This window comes from Nipponia nippon, unplaced genomic scaffold (genome assembly GCF_047370975.1).
Source record: "Nipponia nippon isolate SJK-2023a ecotype South Korea unplaced genomic scaffold, ASM4737097v1 scaffold_11, whole genome shotgun sequence".
NCBI classification, from domain to species: domain Eukaryota; kingdom Metazoa; phylum Chordata; class Aves; order Pelecaniformes; family Threskiornithidae; genus Nipponia; species Nipponia nippon.
In genome coordinates, this window is record NW_028262302.1 from 26,429,246 (window position 1) to 26,440,381 (window position 11,136).

General features: G+C 45.1%; 2 protein-coding genes across 9 annotated transcripts in view; one reads left to right on the forward strand and one right to left on the reverse strand.

Annotated features, from left to right (window-relative positions):
- The window catches only part of ARID4A (AT-rich interaction domain 4A), a 51,385-nt gene extending 43,617 nt beyond the window's left edge, over window positions 1–7,768 (reverse strand). For 4 of the 8 annotated variants that reach the window (XM_087748015.1, XM_087748016.1, XM_087748011.1 and 1 more), the window contains exons 1-5: window positions 7,522–7,767; window positions 6,606–6,677; window positions 5,233–5,343; window positions 2,694–2,759; window positions 1,657–1,747 (exon numbers count right to left, since the gene is read on the reverse strand). In XM_087748015.1, the coding sequence (XP_087604141.1) occupies window positions 1,657–1,747; window positions 2,694–2,759; window positions 5,233–5,343; window positions 6,606–6,611 (274 nt within the window). In that variant the 5' untranslated portion in view covers window positions 6,612–6,677; window positions 7,522–7,767. Of the gene's footprint in view, window positions 1–1,656; window positions 1,748–2,693; window positions 2,760–5,232; window positions 5,344–6,605; window positions 6,678–7,521 lie in introns of all 8 variants that reach the window. The other 4 variants (XM_087748010.1, XM_087748013.1, XM_087748017.1 and 1 more) reach the window with 2 other exon arrangements.
- A 403-nt stretch (window positions 7,769–8,171) lies between these two features.
- LOC148056923 (uncharacterized) lies at window positions 8,172–11,106 on the forward strand. Its single transcript, XM_087748036.1, has 2 exons — window positions 8,172–8,710; window positions 10,044–11,106. The coding sequence occupies exons 1-2, from the start codon at window positions 8,325–8,327 to the stop codon at window positions 10,144–10,146; spliced, it is 489 nt and encodes a 162-aa protein (XP_087604162.1). The 5' UTR covers window positions 8,172–8,324; the 3' UTR covers window positions 10,147–11,106.
- Window positions 11,107–11,136: the final 30 nt, after the last annotated feature.

An 11,136-nucleotide genomic window follows, 5' to 3' on the forward strand; every position in this document is an offset into this window, starting at 1 on the left:
GCTAAAAATGCTACTTTAAAATAAGAGTTTTAAAATGGAAATGCTAATTCATAAACCATGAAATTATCAGTGCAAGACTGTGTTTCTTATCTCTTCTCTATCAGAATGGTGAACCTCTAAGTCAACATAAAGCAAAGTTGAAGGTCCAGTGTTCTTCACTGCGTATATCATAGTACTAAACCAAGTAGATTTTAAATCTTCTGCACTCCAAAATAATCCTGCCTTTACTCCCTGACCTGACATACACCATGATTTTGCAGCTAAATCTACAATTTTACAGCAACATTAGAATCTTGAAGAAAACTGCAAAGAGCAGTGAGCTCTGTCAACTGGTTGACTGGCTTATATTTAAAGCACGTAATAACAATAATAATCACAAAGTGATAAATCCTTCCAAGTTATCTGCAGCGAGGGCCTTATCCTGATCCCACCAAAGATGACATAACCTCACCTACTGCAATGGAAATGTTGGATTACTGAAAATATCTTCTTTATATCTTAAAAAAGGGGTTGATGAATCAAAATAACGGACACTTCATGTGACAGAGGACTCCTCAAGAGAAGTAAAGCTCAATACATTCAGTACACAAGGCAGCTAGTAAGAAACAAATAGTTTAAATTTACAAGTACCAATCCCAAAAGCAATACCAAAGAGTAGCATGTACAGGACAATTAAGAGGAGCACGTTCCCTCCATCCTACTATGAGTGAATATAACGCTCCACTGCTGTAAGAAAGTTGTGCAAAAAAGGATGGGTGCTTGCAAAGCTCTTTCTTTGATTCAAATACTGTGGGTTTTTATTTGCTTATCTAGTATTACTTGAATGCTGCTGGGTTTTGTCATTCTACTGTTAAAGCTGTTTCAGAAAAGTCTAGATATCAGAATGAGCAATTCTAATTATTGAAAATAAAGAAATTTATCTTGCAATGAATTCTTGTTCAACATTGAAATTTCACTGACCCTCCATTCTGAGGTTTCTATCTCAATAACTGAAAAGTGCGTGAGCATGAGAAGCAAAGTACTTTTCTATTTCACTTTAGATATAATCATTATTTGAAAATCATTTTAAAGCAAACAGTCATTCATGTCATAAGTGAATGCCCCCTCTTTTTAAGGTGTGATGTGTCAATTCTTTTCTCAAAAAAAAAAAAAAAAAAATCCTTTCTTCTATTGCTTTATACAAAACACGACCCTCAACTCTACACAAAACAGAGGAATGACTTCAGAATGCATAGCAGTGCTACCAATGTTGTTCTTGTGTACAAGACCGCATGTAGTGAAAGGCTTGCATTTCAGTCATTCATTACATGCCACAGGTTTTCAGCTAGAAGCACAATTACGAAATTTGTCTTAAAATCTGCAAAAATTATTCTGAATTCCAATGAGTGACACTAACATCAGCATACATATGTTGTGCCAAATAAAACTTGATTGTTCAGCCCTGCAATTACCTTTGCAACAGCCCCCCTGAACACCAAATAATTTTTATCCTATTTTAAATGGAAAAAGGAAACAAGACCTGGAAGACTTAAAGTTCCCTACAAAATCTTTCTCTGACCTTACAATACAAGATAGAATTGCTTATGTTATTACCTATAATTAGAAATATATTGTTCAAAGATTAGAGACCATAAATGAAAGCATGTGGCTACTCACCTACAGTATACCAACTAGCATCCGTCAACTTGCTGATAACAGCTTCTTGAAAGGATCCATCGGGCATTTTGGTTTCAACCATTGCACCAACCTGCAAAAAGGAGTATCTCGAGGTTACACATAATCCCAAACCCATATAATGGAGAAAAACACAGGTACACATTAATTCTTCCAGCAAGCTAAATTTTTTTTTATTTAAAGACTCATTTTAGCGAAGTGTTACTTTGTAAAATTTAGTTACTTCACTGGTAAGAACAAAGGTCCTTAAGCACGAAGGCTGAACTACAAGTAGACAGCAAAGCAGTAAGAAACTCGGAACATCTAATTTCAGCATGACTTACAGCATCACAAGAAATAATAGAAGGCTAATTGGAAGTAAATATTCAAAGTAATTATTACTTTATTACTGATGTGCACGCAATTACTAATATTTTTGATACTTTAAACATTGTTATACTGTCAACTAGATCAGAATTCCAGCAGCAGCCTACAACATACATTGGTGTTCTTGCAGCAGCTAGAGAAAAAAAAAAAAGACAAAGACAAAAAAAGATGCTCTCCTCTAGAAAGCTCTATTTGTAGTCAGTGTTTTATAATGCAGCTATGTATTTTAGCAGACAACCGTTATGTATAAAAATACAAACCAACACATATTTTTATATAAAATACATCAACTATTTTAAAACGCAGTGAGAGCAATCATATTTACTATTGTCTAACGGGCTTGAACTTAGCTTCATAACCAAGTTCTCCATTACTTACAAGAAGTTTTGTGTCCTACAAGACAGAAAAATCACTGTGTGTGAAAAACTGTTTGTGTATGGAGTATACTACATGGAAAAGCATAAACAGCCTCTAAAAGCTACAAGAATTAAGACTAATTACTGAGACTCAATCTGACCCAAAGCAATGAGCCTCCTCCCGTTGATTTAAATTCTGTAGAACAGGTACGCACCTAAACAGCATCAAAATTTAGAATTTTACAAATCAATTATGTGATTACAAAAAAAAAAAAAAAAGGCATGCAATATACATACTCTTAGAGGTCCTTTCACTTGGTCATCTTGCACTAATTGAGTTGAGTTATCACCCTTCAGGACCACCTGAAAACATATTCATAAACTTTTATATATAACTTATTTTCAACAGCATACAAAAAGCATATGAAACTGTAGTTATAATAATTTGGAAAACAAGATCTTCATCAATCAAATGGACTCAAACATTATTGAATGCAGAACGCCTGGCATGGACAATTTTACTCACAGGAAGCCCCAAGTATCACACTTAATATTTAATCTGAAACATCATAATTAAAGAACCGGGCAAATCAAACATCAGCCATTCCAAGGCAAAGAACATACATTTTGATGGGAGTTTGGATATTGACGCAATCCAGGGCACACCTGGAACTGGGCTTCCAGATCAGAAGATTAAGCAGGTTTTTTTCTCTCTCTCAACTGTGGCACTTTATTAACAACACACTGAATACTAAACTACAGCCAAACTAAAAAGCTCTCTTTATTAAATATATATAAAAAAATCACCGAACTGACCGCAATACAACTACTTCTGCTACCTTGAGCAAGAGAAAGGTTTTATGGTAAAGATGTGAATCACTACAAGTGTAATGAAAATAAGGATCAGTTACAGTGCAAGTAAACTATGTTTCTCCCTTTAAAATCCTATGTTTGAGAAGGTAACACTAATGAGACAGCGTGAACGTAAGCCTATGCAATTTGAGTCCCTGAGTTTGCAGAGACTCAATTTAGAAACATAAAAGATGAATATTTAGATGTCACCACTGTTAACTGTTTCACTGCCATTTGTTACAAGCAAAACCACCTACGGTGTTTTAATAAAAAATTCCAAAATCCCTATTTCTTTCCAGGAATCAAAAGTTCCAGGAGCTTCCTTTCCACCAATAGGCATGTCCACTTTTCTAGCTCCAATTATCCCCCAACCACAGTCTACACTGTAGCTGTATTTATATATACAACACTAGGGGCATGCTAAGATAGTGGTGGTATTAACACACACTCAGGTTAATAATGCAGTTCATGCAACTTTTATTTAAAATTTTATATCGGCACTAAGATGAATACAGGTTGTCCTGCTGCTCAGGAAAAGACTACCGGACTTTTTGGACTCTCTGCGCTCTTGGCAAGCATGCCGGGGGTGTGCCTACATGCTCTTAATTACAATATCAGGCTTAGCTTGTTAAAACTTCAATTGTTATAATGTAATTGAGATACAGTGACAGGAATTTCCACCAAGTCACAGCAGCCTCATGTACTTCCAAATCTTATCATGGAGTAATAAAGCATAAGATTCTAACGATAAAAAGAAACTCACACCTACTAACAGTCTAAATACTCTATCAGACCAAAGACACAGATACAAAATCAAGGATGTCAGACTAGGAAGGGCAGCATGCTGCTTCCTACGGAGCTTCTCATTAACACAGATTTCAAAGAACATCAAAAATTTCTAAAAGTACTCATTAAGAACAGGGGAAAAGACTCCAATATCTGAATTGTGGGGTTTTTTTCTTATCGTGAAAAGCACTCTGATAAAGTGATATGATCTATATACGTAACTGAAGAGGCTGATAGCTTGTTCTACTTGATCTAAGCATTAAAGCACACAAAAACTTAGATGTGTAGTTATAAAAAGAAGCTTTCATCTCTATTTGTTAGGGGGTTTTGGGTCACTAATGCCTTATTTACATATCCTGGACAGTAGACAAGAAAGTAGGAAGTGGGAAGATTTTGACAAAATAAAGCAGAAGAACAATTTCTGTATTTACTTTGAATTCTTAACATTCATTTAACTACGTTTTATTCTTGTTTTCCCATACTAGCATTAACAACAGTACTGCAACACCCAAATAATGACTTTCTTTTTTGGTTGTTTTGGCATAAGGCCTGAAAACGTGAATTAATATTATGTGCCAGTACTATGCATGTGTAGAAACTCAGCTACAGCCAAAGCATGCTGTTTTAGAAGCAGCAGAAAGATGTTCAAAACTTAACAAATGTTATCCTGGACATTTCTAAAACATGGTCTAAGAAACTAATTATTGCCATCTTTTTTGCTCTTATACTGATCTATTTTGGCATTGCCTCTTAAGTTCTGAGCTATAAAATTGAGAATGTCAGCTGGAATGAAATGAAACTTTTGCTTCTGAAGAGGTTGCTCTTCTTCCTTATTACTCATGTAAAGCCATAATCCTCTATTTGTGACATCAAAACTGATTGCAGCGAAACTGATGCATTCACAAACAGAAGACGACTGTGATCAGGAAAGAAGTAGCAAGAACAGGTAATTTGAAAGCTCATTCTTGTTCCAGCATCCCCCTAAGAAAATTAAAAAAAACACCACCACCACCCCAAAAGAACAAAAAACAAACAAACCCACCCCAAACCCAACACCAAAATATGAAAAATAACATTCAGGGGGTCTTTAAAATCCATACAGTGAGGTGATGAACATTCCCTAATCTTCAGGACTAGGATCTGACAGTCCTTTCAACACAATGCTTTAACAAAATCAGCAACAAGCACAGTATACTACCTTGACTTTCACAAGCCTTTTTACTGTCTTAATCTTTGCCTCACAGAAGGCACCACGGTACTTGGCACTGACATCAGTTCCCACTGTCAGGTAGGCAGGCTCATCTGCTGCCTATTAAGAAAGAAAAAATAAAAACAAAATTTAGTTCTTCATATTTATTTTTACAGGAACATCATTATATATTTAATTTTACACCTGAACGTTTAGACCTATTGACTTAAGTGATAAACAATGTCTACTAGGAATTGCAATCAGACTGTTCTTTAAAAGGAAAAAAAAAAAAAAACAAACCAACAAACAAGTTACAGGAAGTTTTGTTTTACCAGTGATGTTGACACCCCCCCCCCCAATTCTGTCAGTCTAATTACTCTCCCAGAAGTATGTTTGAGGGTACTAAACTGATATTTGGAACATCTCCTCATAAAAAGGGTAATAATGTACAGGAGTGACTATTAATTCAAGCCATTCCTATACAGCATACAAAAGGAAAAGATTTCAACTGCAAAAAGGCAGTATAAAAGATAGCTGTACTTTTTTTAGTTATAAGCAATCCACTGACACAGATTATCTTAAACATTTGAGACTGCCATCATCCCAATACTTACAATTAAGTCTATAACATTCTATATATAGGATTTTTTTTTCCTGACTAAAAGGAGACCTCTAGAGAAATTTGTTGTAATCATTCAAACAGCTGTTAACTAGTATTTTTGTTTCCTGAAATGCCTTTATCAAAGCTTAATTGCGTATACATTTTCAGAGAGAGAAATATTTCTCATCATGTTTTCCTTAATCTGGACTTTATTACTCGAAATTTCACTTTATTGTGCTTGTAGCAACTGATAAACAAGGACAAAATTACCATGCTGAAAATGTCTATCAAGACAGGAAATCAGCACAGAGTATTAAATAACTTTTCCTGTTATGGGTTTTCTTTTTCTTTTAAATTGTTATTATTTCTTGGACTCCGAAGGCAAACAAAGTTTTTCTGTCTTTTGTGAATCATACTGCAATTGTTAATCCTTTGTACTGAAAAAACCGGCAAGAGCGAAGGCAGGACAAAAAGCTGTGGTTTTGCAAACTTGCAATAGCAGCTGCTGATACAGGAAGCATTTAAAGACAGTAGCCCAAAAGACAACAACTCAAAGACGTTGTGAATTTTCAGACTACTACTGCAAGACAATAAGAGCTTCGCTCACCCACACCTCAGCTGGAGAGCAAGAAACAGGATTTGCAGCATGCACCGAAACCCCGGCCAGCGTTATCCGACTGTCGCTCAGCCGAGACGTGCGATTAAAAATGAAATCGCCAGAGCAGCTAGCGACGGCGGGGAGGGGGAAAGGGAGCCGTTCCCCGCTCCGCAGTTCGCCTACCTTCATCTTTAAAGGTTATTTGAGGGATTCCAGCTCAAAGACTTCTCCTCCCCGCCAGCACACGGGAAAACACTGCAAAACAAGAGCGGGGGGGGGGGGGGGGGCGGTGAAGGCGGACCCGCCTGAGCGTGGGTCTCCCCGTGAGGGGGCGGCCGGGCTGCGAGGGAAGGAGGGAGCCGCCGCCCGTCCCGGCCCCGCCGGGCCGCTGAGGGAGCGGGGCCGCGGCCGCCGCCCGCCCGCCGCTTCCCGCCGGCGGCCCCTCGGTGTGTCACGTCGCCATTGCTCCCGCTCCCCACCTCAGGGCGGAGGGGCCGGGGGAGAGCGTTCGACCCGGGAAGGGGAAACCCGCCGCCCCACACGGGCAGCTCCTCGCCGAGAGGGAGCGGGGGGGCGGCGGGGCCCGCCGCCGCCTTCCCCGCCCCTCCCCGGCCCTCACAACTTTCTGCGGCCCGCGGAGGGACGCGCCGCCGAGCCCCTCCTCCCCGCCCCCCTCACCCGCCGGCCGGGCGGACTTCTCCGCTCCCGCCCCCCCGGCCGCCCGCCGCCCGGGCAGCCCGCCGGGACGCCGCAGCCCCCGGCCCGGGGAAGGGGAGGCGGAGCGGGGGCGGGCCGGCGCCGAGCGGGCGGAGGGGGGAGCTGAGGATGGAGGGCGGCGCGGGCGGGAGCCAAGCGTCGGGGCAGCCCCGGGGACGGCGACGGGGGCGGGGGGTGGGGGGGAGGGCGGCCGGGGCGGAGTTCGGCGGGGTAGGGAGTCCCCGTCCCCGTCGTGAGGGGGGCGGCGGGCGTCCCCGCTCCCTCAGCGGGGTGGAAGGGCGCGCTGGCGCGGGGGGGAAAGGGGGAGCTCCCAGCGCCGCTCCGCGCCCCCTCCCCCGGGACGGCGGGGGAGTTACGGCTACCGAGGCGCCCGCTTTCCTACCTGGAAACTCGGAGCGAAGTGGGCAGCCCCGCGCTGCCCGGCCCGGCTCGGCTCGGCTCGGCTCGGCTCGACCCGGCCCCGCCGCGCTCCCAGCGCCGCGGCCCCCTCGGAGACGACGACAGCCCCGCGAGCGGCGGCGGCTGAGCGCGGCCCCGCTCCACCCCCTCCAGCCCGGACTCGCACCGAATCACCAGCCCCGAGCCCAATAACAAGCTGTTGAGCAGAATCTGTCCTGCCTGAACTCCCATTGGCCCCCTCCTGACGCCCCGGGGGCCCTGCCCCGCCCGGATTGGGCGCCGCGGACAGCACCCCCATTGGTCACAGGGCGGCCGGCAGAGGGCATTGGCCAGCGCTCGACGCAGGTAGCGCCACGGAGACTTTTGATTGGCGCTCCTTCTAAAGGCCAGCCGATTGGCGGAGGTTGAAGTGAAGTCAGCTTTCCCTCGCGGCTGATTGGTAGGAGCTGGATCCGGATGTAGCCCTGAGCGCGGTGATTGGCCACCCGCGGGGGACAGGAAGAGGAACGGCGCGATCTGATTGGTGCGAGCCGTCTCTTGGAGACGCGGTGGGGCGGGGACGAGAGGGAGGGAGGGGGGCGGAGACGGCGTCCTGCGGCGGCGGCGGCGCGGGGCGGGCAGGGCGGGCAGGGCGCACGCGCGGCGGTCAGCCTCCCGGCGCCATTTTGTGTGAGGCTCTTTCCCATTTTAGGCCGCGGGAGGAAGGGAGCGGGAGTGGTCGGCGCCTCTCCCGCGGGGGGGAGGCGGGGGAGCCGCGGGGCCGTGCCCTGGCGGCGGGCAGCGGCGATGGGCTTCGGCGGGAAGCCTCTTCCTGTGCTCCGAAGAGGCCGCGCCTCGTCTCTTCCTCGCGGCCCAGCCCCGCGTTGGATGGCGGCGGCGGCCGCGTCGCCCCCTCTCCCGCTTCGGCGGTCGATGGCGCAGGAGCGGGCCCGGCCGGACCCGGAAGTGAAGCGGCGGCCATGGAGGGGCGGCGGCGCCTCTGGCGGTGCGCGGCGGAACCGCCCGCCGAGAGGGCGCGGAGGAGTCGGGCCCGCTGAGGCGCGGAGCCGCCAGCCGCCGTCCGTCTCCCCGCGGAGCCCGCCGGAGTCGAGCGGCGGCGCTGAGGCGGCCGGCCCGCCCGCCTGCCGCGGTCGCTGCCCGGCGCCCCAGCAGAGACACCGCCGGGGCTGCAGGTAGGGGCTGCAGGCGCCGCCCGTGCGCCGCTTTCCCCTCACGCCGGTCCCGCAGCCGGTGCGGGCGGGCCACGGGTGGCTGCGCTTCACTCGGAGGAAGGCGTCGCTCCGTCGCCATTAATCATCCCCTGCTGCCCATGACGTGTTTGGGGTGAAGCCCGGGGAGGGGGACGTGACCGTCTCTTGCTGCCCGGTCGCTTCTGCACGTGGTGCTGGCGGTTTTGATGGCTGCCTGGCCTCCTGCCAGGCGGCTGAGGTCATTTCTTCACGGGAAGGCGCAGCAAGGCCAGGGGAAGACTAGTGTTGACGGGGCTGAGTGCTTTTCGGCGTGTGTGGGGGGACTGTAGTCTTGTCCGGTCCTTCCATCCCTGTGATGGATGCTCTCTGGAAGTGCAGCCTTGCGAGGCAGGGTATCTGCACCTGTCAGAGGTCCTCTAAGAGAATTTGGTCTTAGAGGCTAGCTCTGACACTACTAAACAGGAGTTACTAGCTGAAGCCTATAATAAAACTATGTATTTTTAACATTAGTTTCACACTTGGACTTCTTATATAAAATTTGCTCCATAGTTGACTGTAATGCAGATCCATTATTTTTCCACAGAGTAATGAGCATCTGTTTGACAGTGCTCACTCAGCTACAGGACGTACCTTGCCTTTATCTAAAGCAACAGCGGAGGGACCTATCAATGTAGCTAAGAGATCCATTGTGCTAATTTGATAGAAGTGGATTGTTAGTTTAGGTGTATTTTCTATGTAAGTTCTGATTTGAAGGTGTTTTTTTGTTTCTTTTTTTTTTTAAATTAATTCTGATGCTTTGGAAAGCAGCAAACAAAGGGACAGTTCTCGAGTTTAATGCGGTGTATAGCATAGCTAAGCTCTGAAGGTTTACTACGGCATAATGCACACGAGGCATGTTTAGAATTGATGGCAGGAGATGTCTAATACAGGGGAAGAGTGGCTCTAGAGTTCTGGTGTTTGGATCGGGGTTGAAAATATAAAGATGCTTGAGGACGTGTACAAAATGTATAAAGGTTTGAGGCATTTCTTTGAGTGCTGAGGGAACTTGGATTCTGTGCTGTAGTTCCACTTCATGCATGGATAAACTGAAGAGCAAATTATTGCTCAGGATATATTAAATCTAACCCAAATATTAAAAATTAAAAAAATTCACTTTGAGTGTGAACTTTTGATCTCTCTGTGGAATGTATTGGCCAAATCATGACTTAGATTGTGAGCTTTTTTTGAGGCACGATTTGTATCTTTGTACTAAGTGTAGTACCGTTCAATAAATAAGTTTGTGACAAAACTAATCAGTCTTGTTTCTGATTTCTAGCAGAAAAATCCTGTCCACCTGGATGTATCTGTTACAGCTGGCGTGTTTAGGAAGTTCGTGGCACCGCACCCATCTAGCTGTTGTGAGCAAAAGGACTCAGTAGCCAGTCAGCAGGAGAGGTGACTTGTTCTTTTATGGTATTTGAAGCACCTAAGAACGCCTGGCTAGGCAGCTCAACAAAGAGCGTAAACATTCTCACACAACTTGGGGATGATGTCTAGTATGATGGAATGAAAAGGCTGTGCTTTTGGCAAGCCAGAGAAAGGGTCTAATTTTGGTTTAAAATAACTTTTCATTGGAATATGAACTTCAGGACTCAGAATTACACCATGATATTGAAATTTTACATCCTAAATGTGTTAACTAGCCCTGAGACTTCAGACAGCTTGGCTATACTGGATCCTTGCAGCTGTGCCCTGTCCCCCAGTGCGATCCCTTATAGGGAAACAGTTGAAATGAGTGGAAGAAATGAGCAGCAGACTGTTCTTTTGTGAGCTACTTTATCGTGAGCCACTTTATCATGAACCACTCTGTTAACTTTTTAAAGTTAACACTTTAGAAGCTCTAGAATAAGACAGTCATAGTAAGTCCTGATCTCTCTGTAAATAGACATGCGATAAGGTAGAAAAATTTTTAACATCGTTGTCAAAAGCAGCAGTACTTGTATTATGTGTCCTCTGTTAGTACCAAAGGTCTTGTAGCTGCAGGACAAGAGATTCACCTGGAGACAGGCATTTTGGTCTTTGCCTGTGCAAATTAGCACAAGGCTTCTTAATTTAAGAACAGTTAACACAAAAGCATCAAGGTACTCTAGGCATGACAGTGGTCTTTGGCAATATGTAATTCTAGAGTTTAGGTGATGGCTGTAAGTAAATTAGAAAAAGTAATGTACTTTAAAATGTCTTTGGTGTATTAGTTGCAGAATGTACAGAATTTTTGCCCAAAGTCTTCCATATATGTGGCACTTGATAGCAAAAGGCAAGTACAGGAATGTCTGTATCTTACAGTATTCTTTATAAGAATAGCAGAATAAGTAGCAGCCAAATAAAACTGTTGAATGTATCATGTGACTTCCTTGAAGAGAAACAAAGTA

Excerpts from the sequence above, each read along its gene's own strand:
- LOC148056923 (XM_087748036.1), top strand. The coding sequence starts at position 8,325 with ATGGGCTTCGGCGGGAAGCCTCTTCCTGTGCTCCGAAGAGGCCGCGCC. Across the intron at positions 8,711-10,043 it reads AGACACCGCCGGGGCTGCAG|CAGAAAAATCCTGTCCACCT; the intron begins GTAGGGGCTGCA and ends TCTGATTTCTAG.